Source organism: Galendromus occidentalis, unplaced genomic scaffold (assembly GCF_000255335.2).
Source record: "Galendromus occidentalis unplaced genomic scaffold, Mocc_1.1 scf7180000077452, whole genome shotgun sequence".
Lineage (NCBI taxonomy): Eukaryota > Metazoa > Arthropoda > Arachnida > Mesostigmata > Phytoseiidae > Galendromus > Galendromus occidentalis.
In genome coordinates, this window is record NW_003805440.1 from 241811 (window position 1) to 257658 (window position 15848).

The 15848-nt window shown below is 50.2% G+C and overlaps 3 protein-coding genes across 4 annotated transcripts in view; 1 reads left to right on the forward strand and 2 right to left on the reverse strand.

The window, feature by feature from the left end:
* LOC100897543 (eukaryotic translation initiation factor 4 gamma 1) overlaps positions 1 to 1102 on the forward strand; it is an 8629-nt gene extending 7527 nt beyond the window's left edge. Inside the window, exons 8-9 of the mRNA XM_029111613.1 lie at positions 145 to 588; positions 700 to 1102. Of these exons, the coding sequence (XP_028967446.1) occupies positions 145 to 588; positions 700 to 884 (629 nt within the window). The 3' untranslated portion in view covers positions 885 to 1102. The remainder of the gene's footprint in view (positions 1 to 144; positions 589 to 699) is intronic.
* A 2852-nt stretch (positions 1103 to 3954) lies between these two features.
* On the reverse strand, positions 3955 to 7996 carry LOC100897690 (histidine ammonia-lyase). The gene is made up of 18 exons (XM_018639737.1): positions 7853 to 7996; positions 7670 to 7763; positions 7495 to 7561; positions 7313 to 7415; positions 7036 to 7175; positions 6726 to 6889; positions 6403 to 6542; positions 6241 to 6288; positions 6062 to 6113; positions 5849 to 5944; positions 5548 to 5702; positions 5348 to 5428; positions 5193 to 5258; positions 4932 to 5097; positions 4714 to 4826; positions 4500 to 4630; positions 4217 to 4334; positions 3955 to 4133 (listed from the first exon to the last, which is right to left on the reverse strand). Exons 1-18 carry the CDS (start codon positions 7994 to 7996, stop codon positions 4005 to 4007), a joined length of 2007 nt encoding a protein of 668 aa, XP_018495253.1. The 3' UTR covers positions 3955 to 4004.
* Positions 7997 to 9527: 1531 nt separating this feature from the next.
* LOC100906267 (uncharacterized) lies at positions 9528 to 10830 on the reverse strand. 2 transcript variants are annotated; one of them, XM_003743861.2, is made up of 4 exons: positions 10711 to 10830; positions 10200 to 10359; positions 9761 to 10079; positions 9528 to 9660 (listed from the first exon to the last, which is right to left on the reverse strand). In XM_003743861.2, exons 1-3 carry the CDS (start codon positions 10742 to 10744, stop codon positions 9761 to 9763), a joined length of 513 nt encoding a protein of 170 aa, XP_003743909.1. In that variant the 5' UTR covers positions 10745 to 10830; the 3' UTR covers positions 9528 to 9660. The 2 variants fall into 2 exon arrangements, with proteins under 2 accessions (XP_003743909.1, XP_018495254.1); XM_018639738.1 differs by having other exon boundaries at positions 9534 to 10079.
* Positions 10831 to 15848: the final 5018 nt, after the last annotated feature.

Sequence of the window (15848 nt, forward strand, 5' to 3'; positions counted from 1 at the left end):
AGTCGAGCCTCGATATATTCTTTAAATCTTCATATTCGTGAATTCTATATAATCGTGATATTCATCATTCCATCTCATCTCTCTCATTGTCCCACGATGCTGTGCGGTCTCAAGCATGCACTAAGCGTTTCTTCTCCCCGGCAGATGGCATCGCGAGCAAATGGAAGAAGTCAGGACTCAGTATTCCCGAGCTAGTGGAGGGTTTGAATAAGAGCGACATCAAATTGTTAGAAGAGGCGCTCGCCGATCTCGGTGCTCCGCCATCAGCCGTGGTTTCGCTTGGAGAACTTACGAAAAAGTTCAGGGCGGCATTTGAAATTGAAAACGCTGCAGAAAGAGACAAGGTCTTGGAAGAGATTATACGCAAAGCCGGGAAGGAGCATCGAGTCATGGCTCTGCGAGCCTGCGCCACGGCCATCCTCTACTTCGGACTGAGAGAGGACGACAAGACCCACTTCGATCAGGAATACGTCAAAAAGTACTTCGGCGAAATTCCGGGTCCCATGAAAGATTTGTTCGCCGAGGACATTAGCATACACGCATTGTATGCTCTGCAGATAGTCAATCATGACCTGCAACATCCTAAAGGTGAGCGCTTCGAGCTAGGCTGTTTATCGGTTGAACATCATGCTGGAGAGAAGCGGAACGATTATCGATCGATCGAACGAACGATTCTAATCCGATGCTTCTTAATTTCAGATGTCACTTCGAATTATTTGAACTTCTTATATGACACCGACCTCGTCGACGAAAACACGATGGTCAAGTGGGGGGATAACTCGCGGAGTGACATCAAACACGAACCAATCGGCTATCAAGCGACCATGCAACATGCCGCTCCGTACCTGGACTGGCTCAAAACGCCAGATGACCAGAAGGATTGAAGCACAAAATATAGACAGAAGCTGATGACAAAGGATAATGAAGATGATAATGATGATGATAAGGACGACGAGGAAGATGATGATGATCAAGATTATTGACGGCCGAGATTACGCTATGGAACAGGTTTGAACTCGAGTCCATCATCAAACAATCGATCATCGTTCATATCGTCGATAGAATCGATTGGTTGGCCGACCGACTGATCGATCGACCGATCAACTTGTCAATCATACAACGTTTTGGGGTTAGTTCAGTAACTTATAGTTTGTCTTGGTTCGACGGAGAGATAAAAGATTAAAAGGATCGAGCGTCATGCGGAGCGTCCAAACGGTTATTATCATCGTTTATTAACGGTTATTGCTCTCAGCATCATCATTATATTTATAATTATTATAATAATTATATATATAATAAGCAGTATCAGCCGAAATCGTCCCGCCCGAGGTCCTCCGAACATTTCTCTCTTCGTTCGTCAGACCTTGTCATTTGTTTCATAGTTTAGTTCCCCGATTCCTCCATTCGCCCGTCCGCCGATCGATCTGTTCTTACAACTGCTCGAGGATTCTCGCCTCGAGTTGCCAGGCGTCCCACGAAACTCCTCCGAACTCTCGAGCGGGCCGGGCCGAGCCCCCGCGAACTATACGGAAATGTTTCCGAGAATGGCGATGAGGACAGCTGTCGTGTTCAAAGGTGATGTGAATGGCGGTGAGCGCAATGTCGACGACAAAACTTAAGTAGCTTCCGAAAACGTCCGCGTGACCGTTTCCCCTGCGGGGATCATCCATGGGACGCATACCCCCGAGTGAATGTTCCAGTATGTTCTCACCCCGGACCTGCGTGCGAATGAGTGAATGAGAGAGCGAGTGAATGTTTGTGTGTGTGTGTGTGTAAGAGAACAAGCAAGCGACTTGGTATACGTGGTCCCTTCCTTTCTTTTCATTCCTTTTCGCGCTCCTCCTGTGAGCATTCAAAACATTACTCTTCGCCCTCTTTAGATAAATAAAATGATACCATGGCTGGTACTTGTCAATGGATGTTGTCCCGTTCCTGTTTTTCTGTGAGCACCTTCTCGATGGAAGGTGCCACTCGGACCGCATCGGAAACGTGCTCCGTTGACAAGAGCGCCTCGCTCTCATCCGTAGGAGTGTGCTTCTTCACGGCAACGCATCTATTGGGAGAAATCAAGCTGGAGAAGGAGCCTCTGCGTCTTGATCGCAGACACTTTGTTGTATTCTCAATCAGTTCCATAGGTATCATGGCAGTAAGCGTTATCGGTCGGTACCTTATTTCGGAGGGCTCCTCTTATTCAATTATGCTCGAGCAAGACTCCGAATAATTCTGTCTCGCTTTTTGTTTTTGAGTGTTATCCGAAGTTTGAATTATAAATGACATGAATGGAATCCACGGCTACCCACACGATGGGTAATAGATCTGTTCCTGTCGCCTGATCGAGCCGAGAGCGATCGTATGCTTGAGGTGCGAAAAAATATTCTAGCTCCCCCGGCTCAGATCCGACCCGGGAAGCATTCAACTGAATGAGCTGAGGCAGTGAACGGTTTTGATTCCCTTCACGTAGGAATGGAGGCGTGCTCGAGAGTCGGATTACTGATTGCTAACGTAGTCCAAGTTGATACAGCCTGCGCGGGAAGTGCTTCGGGAGGGAGTAGCGGTTCCATTCACTCAATGAAGGCCGAAGGAGGTCGCTCGCGATCTTCACATAGCGGCAGATTCGGAAGTCTTTTGCTCGCCCCATGGTCTACCGCCTCCTCGCCAGGAGCAGTCATGAGAGTGCGAAGCGTATGCGTCCGCCGTTAAAGTTCAGTTTGAGGATGGACCCGTCGGGCGGAGTCCCGGGCTAATGGACAGGCAGACCGAGGAACGGAGGAAGAAAAGAGGACCGTATGAGTGAGCACAGGATGCGAACGGGGAAAGGAGCATTCAGGGGATCTCGGGCCCGACTATTTTGCTTACTACTGATCATCATATAAGATAACAATTATAAAGATCATGGTGATGCTGAGGGTTAGGATAATTATAACAAACAACTACATACAAATGGATAATGAGCGTAAATATCTAAATGGATAAATGAATAAAAAACCCGAGTTGTCCAGAAAGTGAAACATATCTTGTCATTCCCTTAGTGCACAATCTGCTCATCCGGGCGTCGCTAGGGTTGCAGTCTTTGCAATGTCGCCATGGATTCCTGCGATGAGTTGGTCGCAGGAACGTTTTCGCCAAGCTTGCGGTGCTCCGCTTATCTACGCTTATCCTACCTCTGTGGTTACACATAGCGATGATGAAGATTGACTCACGGCCCCCTGCGCGTAAGCCGGGCCGTGGATCTCGATCATTGCTCGGCACAGTCTCGCGCGAGCCTCAACAGGGGGAACAATGAAAGTTTCCAAGTTAATTCATGCTTATGCCCGGAAAATTTGCTGCGCGACTCGGGGTCCGGATGGTTATATTATTGATAAGTAGTATAGTGAAGAGATTGTCGATCTCAGGTATGGGGAGGGGAGTTTCTCCCCGGGGTACCAGGAGGAGGAGTACTGGCGTTAAATTCATGCTCTTTCCAGATTCAAGAGCTGATGAGGAATAATTTTCACGCGATGACAATGAGGAGCTGTCTCACCGATTCGGAGATTCGAACATAAGATGTGATGGTTTAAGCCGTAAGCAGGAAAGTGATTCGATACTGTCGATGGGGCCCCTCCGGGTGAGGTACGATTGAGCAAGCGGAGTTCACGGAAAATCGATCCCCGGAAAAACAGGAGCACTTCTACTATTGTGCTCATCGGGATCCGAGACAAAGAGATGGAGATTCGAAATAAATGAAAGCCTGGATTAATAGCGAGTGTCTCTTCTTTCGACCAGCACAGACAACCCGATCGATGCCGTGGGATATTATTATCGACAATTTTCCTAGGAAAAGCTCGCTGAATCCAATGATACCTGAACCTCCAGGGAATCATACGTATCACCGAGTCCCTCCGCGCCGAGAAAAAATAAACCAGCCCGTGGCAGTGGGAACACTACACACAAATCCTCAGGAGACAGAAATTTTTTTAATGGATCGAAGAGTGTCGTGGTCGATCCGTCCCGCGTTTATTCTCTGTTCAGAAGTCGTCGTCGGAGTTGCTCGGAGCAGCGGTCGCCACCCGTTTTGATCTCGACGTATGTTGTTGACGCGCACGTTTGAGAGCTCGTTGGGACGAGGTTGGCGAAGGCATCCTAGTCTCCACCTCCTGAGGACGATAAGGGGGGTCGCGGATATTCGAGAGCTCGACGCATAACTTTCGACCGGATCGCTCTCTGAGACCTTGCTCACCTGAACCAGTGCAAACTTATCGAGATACGGCTTGACTACATCCCAAACTCTTTGTTCCTTGAGCAAAGTTGTGACGCTGTCTATATCGGGTGCCATGAATCGGTCTTTATCCCAAGGCCTGCAACACGAGAAGAAATTGACCTGCGGGGAGCTGCATCGATGATGCCACTTCGACTCGATAACGCTCAATAAGAAGGAGTCGTAGCACACACCACGAATAACGATCGTGATCACCGACCCTGTACAATTTGCTCGAGGTGTTCGCGAGGAATCTTGAACTTACTTGGCTACAATCCTGACGAGGCCGTAGACGGCTTCCAGCGGGGCTGTTGTTTTCAGCGGACGGAGGAATTCAATGGCCTGGCACGCCGCCAACAGTTCGATCGCTAGGACATGTTCCACGTTCTCAACTACCTGAACCGAAGCATGGTACGCATCGGTTGAGAACGATTCATAGGCTCGAGGCGGGAGACTAGCGTGGGCGTTTCTGGACTAACCTTCAATGCTTTCCGAGCGGCCATTCCACCCATCGATACGTGGTCTTCGGTCCCTGCGCTCGTCGGTATGGAGTCGATGGAAGCCGGATGACAGAGCACTTTATTTTCAGCGACTAGAATCACGGGAAGGAATTTCAAACCATTCGAAGCACGACAGCTCTCCATGTCTGCGTGATGAACCTCTTCAGATTTCTCGGGTACGGCGTGGATAGACTCACCCAGCGAAGCAGCTGTACAGTGGGCCAACATGAATCCGGAGTTCAGACCCCCGTCTTCCACCAGGAACGCTGGGAGCTCCGAGAGGGCTGGGTTCACTAGTCGTTCGGTTCTGCGTTCGGACATCGAGGCCAATTCGTGTACAGCTATCGCAAGGTAGTCGAGAGCCTGGGGAAAAAGATCGCTTTCTGAGCGATTGTTCTCCTCTGATGCACGACCTACTCTCGCGGGATCAGAGCGGCTGTGTACCAGGGCGGACTCACTTTCGCAGGATATTCACCGTGGAAATTCCCACCAGATATAATTTCGTTGCGTTCCACGAAGACTAGCTGTTTCGGAAGAAACGGAAAAGGAGAAGATCATAACAAGTTCGGAAGTTGGAGCAGGGTAAGCAGGTGTCAATCCACAGTTGATATACCGGATTATCCGTCGCGCTGTTCATCTCTGTCGTTATGATGCGTCTCACGAAATCGATTGTGTCGTGAACGATTCCGTGAACCTGTGGAGTTGAGTGCGTTCCTGGTTAAAAACCAAGCGAGGTCTCCGATGAGCCCATGAGATTCGATTCGATCGAAGGCTCGCAAGGAGCAAGAGTTCGCTAGCGTCGCTTCGAAATACCTGGGGGCAGCATCGCATGGTGTAGGCATCTTGGACGCGATTGCAGAAACGGTGAGACTGCGCTATGTCTGACGGATGCAATTCCGAGTGAAGGAGAGCGCGGAGTCGTTTTGCCACCAACGCTTGCCCCCAATGGGGTCGAATTTTCTGTATGTCTGAGAAAATATGCGATGAGCTCGCCTGTTTCGGGATTTGGTCCCCAGAGCTCATATGTACATCACTTCGGATTGAGAGAACGATATACGGTATGGGACGTCCCGGGTTTCTCAGGATGAAGTCGAAAATATCTACGGGGACTCACCGCCGTCGAAAGCTCGCGTGGTTCCTTTCAGAACTTCAAGCGTCAGAGCGCAGATGACGTCGGCTTGCTTGCAGATGTTCGAAGCCCGTTCGAGAGCTGAAACATGCTTATATTTCATGGAATTCCGCGGAATCTCACGGAGAAAGTATCTTCTGATATACAGCTTCCAGATTCGTTAGAGGAGGAACGTTGTGACGAGTGTATATCGACAACCTTCGGCGCCGATAGATGTGATGAGTTGAGTTCCGTTCAACATGCAGATGCCCTGTCGGAACAATCACGGTCAGTAGGGACTGGCGTGAACTCGGAAATACGAACTCCCGAGCCTCATCTCCGAGGTTTGGAAGAGTCCATCCGAGAACGAATAGCAGAACCTTAATTCGGCCCCTCACCTCTTTTGGTTTCAGCTGTATTGGTTTAAGATTATGCGCTTCGAGTACCTGGCGAGGAATGTCGAGCTTCATTATTCCAGGCAGGAACTAGAAACTCCATCATGACTATTATCAGATCACACTGGAGTTTCGCGCGGACGCCGACTCGTGTCAATGTCTTACGTATTTCGCCTCTGCCCAGCCTGTTTCAGGACTCCACATGCGACCTTCACCGATCAAGCCCAATGCCAGATGGGATAGTGGCGCCAGATCTCCACTCGCTCCTACGCTGCCCTGTTCGGGAACCCAGGATAGACAGTTCGCTGCAATAGGTGAAAACTTCAGTACTCTCCGCTCAGGATCAAGTAGTTTCTGAACGGTACACGCGGTGTTCTTCGGCAAATCCCATTGAAAATATTATTAACGCCATCCTGGAGCGAGCTCCCCTAGAATCTTGGACACACGCGATCCTTTTCCACTGGAACGCCTTGTTTTCCCCATCTTGCCATTGAATGCGTCCAAGAGTTGTTGTAAGGTTGGCAAAGATACTCCGGAGTAGCCTTTTGCAAGAACATTGATCCTCAGAGCAAGCAGCATTCTCGTCTTCTCTGGTGACAAAGGTGGACCGACGCCGGCTGCGTGAGAACGGACCAGATTGAGTTGCAGCTCCCTGTCGATTGGATAGAAATAATTTCTTTTCCATATCATGGGTGCTCTAGGGAATGACAAATTGCGCCTACGGCGTTGAGAGAGATGATGTTTGGCGATCCAGGTCTGATTGAGAAGGCACTCGTGCACAGTCGCGGCTTAACTTACACAAGCTTGTCTTCTGGAATCACGACACGGGCGAATTTTCCGAAACCAGTATTGATCCCGTAAGCCACTTTGTTCTCATCGAGAATCTGCTCCAGCATTTTTCGCGCCTCTGTGACTCGGACTGTTGAGTCGTGCGATAACTAGAGAATCACAGCATCGTTAAGAATTGTCGGGAGGCTTTTGTCGGATATTCCAGATTCGGATACGTAATTGTAGGCCTTTTGGCTTGGGCAGTCAGGTCGTCTCATCGAGCCTCGAGCGCGATTTCGCTGCTTACCCTGATTTTGTATTTGCCCTGACCCAATCCGATGAGTTCTTCAGGCGTGAGATTATTCCCATCCAGGGTGAGCTCTTGCGTTGGTGACTTGTAAACCCCTGGTCTGGAGACGCGGTCGGCATGTTAATCCACCAGGGACTCGAAAGACAGGCATCCGAAATACCACGCTAAAGTATACGTACACCATCTCCGGAACATAGTTCAATTCCTGTGACCCTAAGATCGGTGATGGACGGTCGGATTCCAGGACTGGGATTGAAAAAAGCGGTCAGTTTCCCGAACTCATTATCGCTTCCGAATGAGCTCCAAACCCGAACAGAGCCAGGAAAAAGTCGGTCTAGCCTGCCCCCTACTAACCGACGGAGACGAAGTCATTGTCATCAAGGATATTCTGCAGAAGGTCCTCGTTGTCTAGAAGCGCGCCTCCCTTCGTTTTCCGAACCTCGAAAACCTTCGAAGAATACCTCGAAATAAAAGTCTGTTTGCCAGATTCGTCTGACCCAGAACACGCATTCCGAAGAAAAATACTGGAGAACGAACTTTTTCTTCCTTTCCGGTGTAGGCCGCTGGCTGCAGTTTGGCATACCTTCGAAGTGCTTCCTCACCCAGCCATGCGACGCTCTTCGTGGCGTCCAAGCATGGAATGGCTAACCATTCTCCCCGGACTCGTGCGGAGACTTTCATAATCCAAGTGGTGGAGCGTTGAAGAAGAGAACCTGCGTCCGATTATGAGCTTTCTGGGAACATTCACTGTTAGAGAACAATACGCTCTGAATCAAGCTGGCGACAAGATGCCCACAATCATGAATAGGAGAAACTCCGGGAGGGAAAAATTCCGATGGCGGAGGCTCTGGGGAAGCGGCTTGACAAACGCATACCTTAACAGAGCAAAACAATTCGCACGCCGAAAAGTCGGTTTCCAACGTCGTCACTGTCAACGTCGAGAAGCAGTCGTTTCGGTCTAGGGTGAGGACGCTAATCTTCAACTATCGTGTTTCATATACGAATCTAGGTAAGGGTCACCTTAGCGAAAGATACTCGTCATCATGAAGAACGTCAACTGTCAACTCCTTCCTCCAGCTGACCGCGTGCGAAAATTGAATTTGAGCGAACTTTTTCAGGAGGATTCGAAAATCAATTCGGCTGTTGGCGCCTGACTTTCAACTCACTCAGAGATGTCAACTCGAGTGACAATAGCCAGATGTGATACAATAATTAGCCAGATGTGACCCACGGATCAGATATCGATGACTCCGTCCTAGAAACGTCCACGGAGTGAGATTTTCAGCGACGCAATTCACTTTGACTTTCTGTCTTTCAATCCGGCTACATGTGAGGGACCACTGTCCAATTTGGCGGTTTATCGATCGACATCACTAGGCTCACGGGGGAGTAGAATTCGAGAAACTCCATCGAGAGGTCGCCGGATTCAACTATCGCATTTCCGAGTTTCTTCTCGGGTTCCAGGTGCTATCCAGATTAGATATTCGGCACAGACGGGGCCGTGCTTTACGAAAATATCAAGACTGTTGATGCGTCACGATGTCTTTGATATTCTCAATGATGCCTTCCACAACGATCCTGGAGACGATGTCTCGACACCGACGTGTCAGCAGCTCGAACAATCAGGTTCTCCAAAAAAAGAATACTCAGCGCCCGGCGGAGGGTATCGGCTCGGTGGTCCAATCAATCGGAAGCAGGGAACGAGTTTCGAGCAGACTTCGAGCTGAGCTCGTCGTCCCATTCGCAATCGGAGGAAATCTCGCGACCTTGACATGTGAAAAATCCAATCCGTTATTCACTTTCTAGATAAATCTGTGGCGTTCCAGTCCCGTGATTCTCGGCGAATATTACCAAACGCGACGGGGAAAGCTCCCGAAGCAATCGTCCACATTGGGTAACTCCCAGAGACATTCCATTGCAGGTACCGACATTACGGATCGGTAGCAGCCCCTGAATCGGTGGAATGCTTCGGCGGGAGATTTTTCTATTCGACCATTTCAAAATCACTCCGAAGACAATCGTATAATCCCGCGGACCAGTTGTCGAATTCGATTCGGTTGCGGCCAAACAGGGAGGCCATTGCGGGAACAACAAGATGCTTCGCGAATCGCGAACCTCTTCAGCCTTGTCGACTGTCATTCAACTTCTGTCGAAGGAACCTACGCTGAATTTGATGAATGTGCGTCAAGGTGAGCGAAGAACTAAATCAGAATTTTTCTGTACGTTTTTATTCTGTCTGACTATATCGATTGTTATGAAGTCTATGTACAGTAGATGTGCGACTGCCTTGCGTCACTCAGAGTAGAGACCGCGTTGTAGGATGAGGAGTTTTGGTCTTGGGAGACCTGCAAGTTTCTGAAACTTTATACATAAAGCGCTTCGACGAGACTCGACGCGGCGCAAGCCATAACTGTAGATCACATTCCGGGTAATTGACGTTCCGACCTATTGACTCTTTCCGTCCTTCTTCTCAGATGCTTCGTTGTCTTTGGTTTTTTCCTGAGATTCCGCTGATCCGGCCTCAGAAGAACTCTGCTCAGCCGAGCTGTCAACGGGCACTACGTGACTGTTGACGTAGTAGTACTCCGGTGCCCGTGAGCAATCAAGGGCTTCAGCGGGGTACACGCATGTCAGAGAGAGCTGGTTGAAGACAGTCTCATTGGGGCAAAGGTAAGCCGCGTGAAGTACGAATTGATTCTTCTCGGGATCGGTGAAGGGTTCACAATAGTGGAACAACGAGCAGTTTTTGGTGTCCCCGTAGTACCTGTCGGAAGACGGTTCATGAATTTTCCGGAATTTTCCATAGGGTTCGATCCGATAAGGTTCATCCATTTCTGAGAAAATGGAAAATTGTAGAATACGAGGACCTTTTTCTTGAACTCACCCGAAGATTCTTCCCTCACACGAAAAGCCCGAGTTCGAAGCGGCTTCCGTGGAGTTTATAGCTTCCGTACCGTTGAGAGCTTCTTTAGCCGAAGCTTCGTTCGGCTTCTCACCTGCCGGCATTCCCTGTCCCACCATCCACACGGCTGCCAACACCGACACTGTGAAAGTTCAATTTGATTTAGAGACTGTCTCCAGGGTTCGATTTGCGTTCCGGGACGAAGGCTGCCGGAAAACAGTGTCCGGACCCGACTGTGAGGAATTCGCGAAAACGCGAGACGGGCTTTCGAAAAAGCAGCCGGGCGCAGCCATCGGGAAAATCGGGGGGACGGTCGAGTCTCCGAATTGCAGCGGGACACCGGTGCGGGCGCTGGATTACCCTTCCAAGTTGTTTCCGTAGTCCTCGACCACCGTCATGCACCGGACAGTTGGGGGTGATTGCACGATCCCTGCCCCTTGTGTATGACCATGAATGTTTTACCAGATTTTATGACCACAAACAAATGTCTTACCCGCAAGGACGACGAACTCGTGAGATCTAGCCATTGCGAGGAAAGCCGACCGACGCTGACGTTAGGGAGCAATCCGAACAACACGTCCCAAGTCTTGGTTCAAATTCTTGGACCGCTTGCAAAGCGCCTCGCTTTTATGGGGCAGCTCAGTGAGTGAGTGAGGAGAATTTGCCTCTACCGGAAGCCGACCCATAACAAGAAAGCGCTGCTGCTGACGGTGTTATTGGTGACTTCTCCGGGCGGATCGGACAGCTGCTGTGATCGAAGCCGCGGTTCGAGCCGCTGGATAGCGGTCCGAAGCTTCCTACGTCATGGGCGACGCTTGGCCGCCTCAGGGCTACCGCGCCGAACCGAAGGCTGATGCCAACGGCTGACGCCGACATGGTGGGTGGTGTGGAAGGTGGGGAAGTCTACGTTGATCTACAACATATCACTCCGTCTTATTAACACCTGGAAGGAACCGAAGTCTGTACCCGGTCGAAAAGCTTGTCTAGACATCGACTGCGCACACTGACTTTTCACGATGATAACGGCTCGGCTGTGAAGTTCGTTCATGGCAATTTCCTTTTTTTCATTCGCTGCTTCTCACGTCGGCTCGGTAGTGTTCCATCGAATTCCCCTCGGTCCGGACAAGGAATTTTTCCGTCGATGGAAAATTCGGAGACGCGGCTCGATTGTTGAACGTCTTCGGCGAAGAACAATCGCCGTATCGGATCAGAGGATACCGAAGACTTTTTGTCCCCAGCCACGGCACTGCCAGCAACCTTGACTGACTCGGAATCTCGATTTAGTCGACGCAGATCTCCCCCCTCCCACTCCCTGGCCTCCGAATCATAATTCGAGCTCCTCGGGTGGTCAGCGATCCTCGGCTCCCCGAGTCCGCTCGAAACTGGAGCAGTTCCCCAACCCGCATCCCCAACTCCAGCTCCTTTCCGGAGGCTGTCTTAGGATATCATAAATCGAAGTGAGGAACATGACTCCCTTAGACAACTCATACTCAAATATATGTAGGTTCGGAGCTCTAAGGATTCGCTTTTTCGGCTATTCAACCAAGGCCTCGCGCAGCGCCCGTTGTTCTTGAGCACCTTCCCGGAACACAATCGAATTGCAGGTTACGGCTGGTGTACCCTTTCGGATAATCTTCTTCTCTTGGCGAACAAAGTGACTGCTTTCATCCTCATTTAGTCGCGTATTAAATTTCGACATATCTCTACCGTGTTCCAATTGATATTCTATTGTTGGTTAGAAACATTGTTCCACGGTGATAAAACGTTCCGGAGTTTCGCTCATGGAATGGAAGCCTTCTGTTACGGCTTCAGCTCCCAGATCTTACTATGTATAAGCTGCTGGTGAAGGCAGGCTATTTTCGAAAATGGAGTGGAATTACCACTCTGTCTGGCGGAACTTTCTAGGTAGCGCCCGTCGAACAGGATCTGCTTTGTGATTGCGGGGTGTGTCTGCCGCTTCAAATGGTCACGGGCTCAAGTTGCGGTCAGAGTTTCGCCAAAGACTTTCTGATCAGAGGCGTGGCGGGACTTCCTGAGTCCCCGAACTAATTCTAGTCGGAACAGTCCGGTCTCAACCCCGCCAACGGCGAGTCCGACGTTTCGAGAAAATCGCGCAACTTGTTACTTAACGAGGAACTACAGAAATGAAGCTCTACCAGGGCTAGATAAGAACTGATATCAGAAATGAAGAAAGACTCACAACTAGCCCTGCTGATCAACATCTAAACCAAAACTCGCTCCCAGCCATTCCAGAAAATCTCCGTCGAATCAATGCCAGATCGATGGCCGATGTGCTCGGGATATTGATGGAGACGACAGATTTCCAAGAATGACACAGGTAATTTCACCGACTCGCTCAAATGAACAGTTTCACGACGTACCGATTTCGTCAGCCACGATTCCGAGTTGACGCCGCCCCCGAACGCTTCAGCGATTTTATATAGAACAAGACGGAGCCGGAAATCTTTTCCGCAGGCTCCCCCAGAGAGCGGACGAATAATCCGAAGCTATTGGTAACCTCAGATCGGCACTGAAACTTTCAATTCGTACATCCGTCCATCTCCGAGCTGACCTACAGGAGCAAGCGAAAAAGTGACTGAGATCTAATTAAGACCTGCCAGCGTTGAATGGGGACATGAAGTTCAGCGTAATTTCGTCACCCCGCGTCATTCCGAGCTGTCAAAAGTCACCGATCACGGAGGCAACGGCAGTGGCGGTTCTCAACCGGCATCGCTGGCCCGATCCGCGCGATATTGTAGTTCACATCCGTCCGCCCGTCTGACGTTCCTATCGCCCGTGGTGCTCGCTTCGACCGACTGTCTACACGCTGTGTTGCCGTCATACGAAGCACCGGGTCGCGCATTGATAATGCAATGAAGCGCGTATATTGTAGAGTTCCAACAACTTCTACGCCCCGTGGACGAACGCACGGCCGAGTCAGCGAGCGGGCAGGCGGGTGGGCAGCTAGGCGTCCAGACGGTTGGGTAGGCCGAGCAAACAAGCATCGAAGCGTGGTATGCTATACTACAAACTGAGGCTTTCCAGGGCTCGGGGCAGTTGGGTGGTCTGTAAGCGAAAAGTATTTTCTTTAGAGCAGTCAACCCCAAATAAGCTCGCGCCAGGTCGTTTCGTCTGGCTGGGCGCTTTCAGTTTGTTGGTGCTGCGATCGCTACTTCTACACGAACGGTCACTCCGGTAATCAGCGTCGGCTTTAACACCCCGGGAAGGCGGGACCGAATTGACGATAACGGAGCTGAATCGGAACACTCGCCACGGGCGTGAGTGCTGCTAGTCTTGGAGCTTTTCTGGACACTCAGGCCGTCATGCAAGATTCAGGTTTGAGCATTTCGACCGTGGATAGGAATGAGTGTAATCGACGAAAGAAGAGACGATTCAACCTTGGAGCACAGATGTTTACTTGGAACGAGAAATTACATAGAGATCAGTCAAAGATTTTGACAGGGCAGGCTTGAGTTGGGTTATTCACAGCCTAGGGTCGTCGCTCGAAGGGGGGTAAAAGATGTTACCCGTCGGAATCGCCGCATGAGCTAGTAGCTGTTGTGGCCGGCTTGCCGGTGGCCCACACTCGCCTGCAACAATCACGGGAGGAAAAATTATTGTACACCTTTCTCGACGCGAGATACCTCGGTGAAAAAGAAAGATAGCCCAAGCGTTGCGTCGGTGTAGCACGAAGTCGCTTTTATCTCCGATAAGCTGAGCGTAGATTATCTCCAGATCTGGATTTTTCGTCAGATAAGCGGGTTACAGATTTCCTGAGGACGGAATCTATTGGCTTTCTTCTCGCTGCTGATCCGTAACACTCCATGAGACCCCTGCTCACCTCGTTCAGCCCCCGAAATCAGCTCGAGAGCGAGGTATCTCGATTTTAGCGAGGATTTTATGTGACCTATTCGAGCAAATGGATGCAAAGAATTCAAACCGTGGATCTGATGCTCCCAGACTGCTCGGGCGAACTCCGAGAAATACCGACTCACGTCGGATACCGTTGCATGGTTCAGCTGTCTGACGGAGTGCCATCACGGGAAGAAAAAATCTCCCGTCGGGATATTCCTAGAACCAGTGGCATGGCAGCTCGGATAGCGCTTGGAAGACTTCACAACCGCTCCGGTTTCAGCAGGAAGGGTCGGGTGGAAGTAGCTGCTGTTCAAGTCCTTGCTGTCCTCTTGGACGAACCTAAGTGCTCTATTTAGTTGAAATTTCGGCGACTACTGTAGCAGAAAGAAAGATTCCGAAATTGGAGCCGACAAAAAAGCCCGCAGCTTCACAAGTGAGTGATTTGCTTCGTCTATTTTTGCTCACTTACTTTCCCGAACAGTCTTTGCTCAGTAGCTCCTTAGTAAGTTATCGAGCTGCGAAGCTCGACCGACCATCTGCCGATCTGCTCATCCGCTCGCTGACAGACACAATGACGATCGTCTCGCTGACATCAGGTGTCAAATATTCATACAAAAGCTGCGAAAGGAGGGCGCAAACTTCCGGCATACATTCTCGATTCCGGCCGAGAAGATCCGAGACTCCTTGGGACCACCGGCGAACTCATTGGAGAGGGGGGTTAGCTGTTCTCACAGAAAACTGTCACTCGATCTCTGACGCTCGTTCGTGGGTTCCTTCATTGCGATCGTTCACGGTGATCAATGATCGATCCCTCACACGGCTCTCGTCCGGCCAAACCGGGGAGTCTCAGGGGATCCACCACACAGTTTCCTCCCTGATGACGAAGGGGAAGCTCCTAGCTCCGTGAAATATCAGAAAGGAAAAGTTCAAGATACCAATACCGACTCAACATTTATTAATCTGAGGTCAAGACGGGAACAGCTCGCGATGGAGGACGAGTCCTTGAGGAACGCGGATTTTCTGCGCCCTGCCCTCATGTTAGCTATCCCCCACACTCGATCATCGATGCGCTCAACAAAACGCTGCGATGACGCTCATGGCCTCATGCAGACGATTCGGGTCTTCCGAAAACTACGGAACGACCGTCGGTTGCATCCGAGTGTTCGCTCAATACTCGGGCCTCTATCGAGGATGAGATATTCCCCTTCAAGAGGAAACACAGACCTTCACTAGAAACATCACGAAGCTGAGAAGTTCCGGAACGGATGTCACTCTCGATCGCACTCCCGTCATTGTATGGGCTCACGACGATACGAGAGGATTCTCTCCGTGGGATTTTCAACTCCTGCATTTTCAACAATCTACAGTCCACAGAATCCTAAAGCAATCCCCATGAGCCGAAATGGTAGCGGCAATCGGAGACGCTCATCTTCTCTAACATTTGTGGGAACCTAGGGCATTGCTCTAACATGAACGATCGCTCTGCTACCTATCCACATCATGAGTTCCGTCACAATTATTCCATGGCTTCTAACTTCTGATTGAGAACACACTGCGCTTGGAGCGCGATATCCTCCGCAGAAAAGCAGGGCGGCTTGACGAGCCGCGTGTCTCAATTTTCCAATCGTAACAGTCAACGTCAACTTCCTGATACTGGATTTAATCCGATATCTTGACGAGGAAAACAAAACATTCCACTAACAATATATTTCCTAGAACGGCGCTCTCTTCTCCAATGAAAACTTTAAAGTTACGCGCTCCCTCGATGGAGTGACA

Bases quoted from the DNA above. Each gene is read 5' to 3' on its own strand.
- LOC100897690 (XM_018639737.1), bottom strand. From the start codon at position 7,996: ATGAAAGTCTCCGCACGAGTCCGGGGAGAATGGTTAGCCATTCCATGC. The intron at 7,416-7,494 runs GTACGTATACTT...CCGCGTCTCCAG, and splicing joins AACTATGTTCCGGAGATGGT to ACCAGGGGTTTACAAGTCAC. The intron at 5,703-5,848 runs GTGAGTCCCCGT...ATATTTTCTCAG, and splicing joins CACGCGAGCTTTCGACGGCG to ACATACAGAAAATTCGACCC.
- LOC100906267 (XM_003743861.2), bottom strand. From the start codon at position 10,744: ATGGCTAGATCTCACGAGTTCGTCGTCCTTGCGG. The intron at 10,360-10,710 runs GTAAGACATTTG...GAACTTTCACAG, and splicing joins CGAGTTCGTCGTCCTTGCGG to TGTCGGTGTTGGCAGCCGTG. The intron at 10,080-10,199 runs GTGAGTTCAAGA...GTCTTCCGACAG, and splicing joins TGTGAGGGAAGAATCTTCGG to GTACTACGGGGACACCAAAA.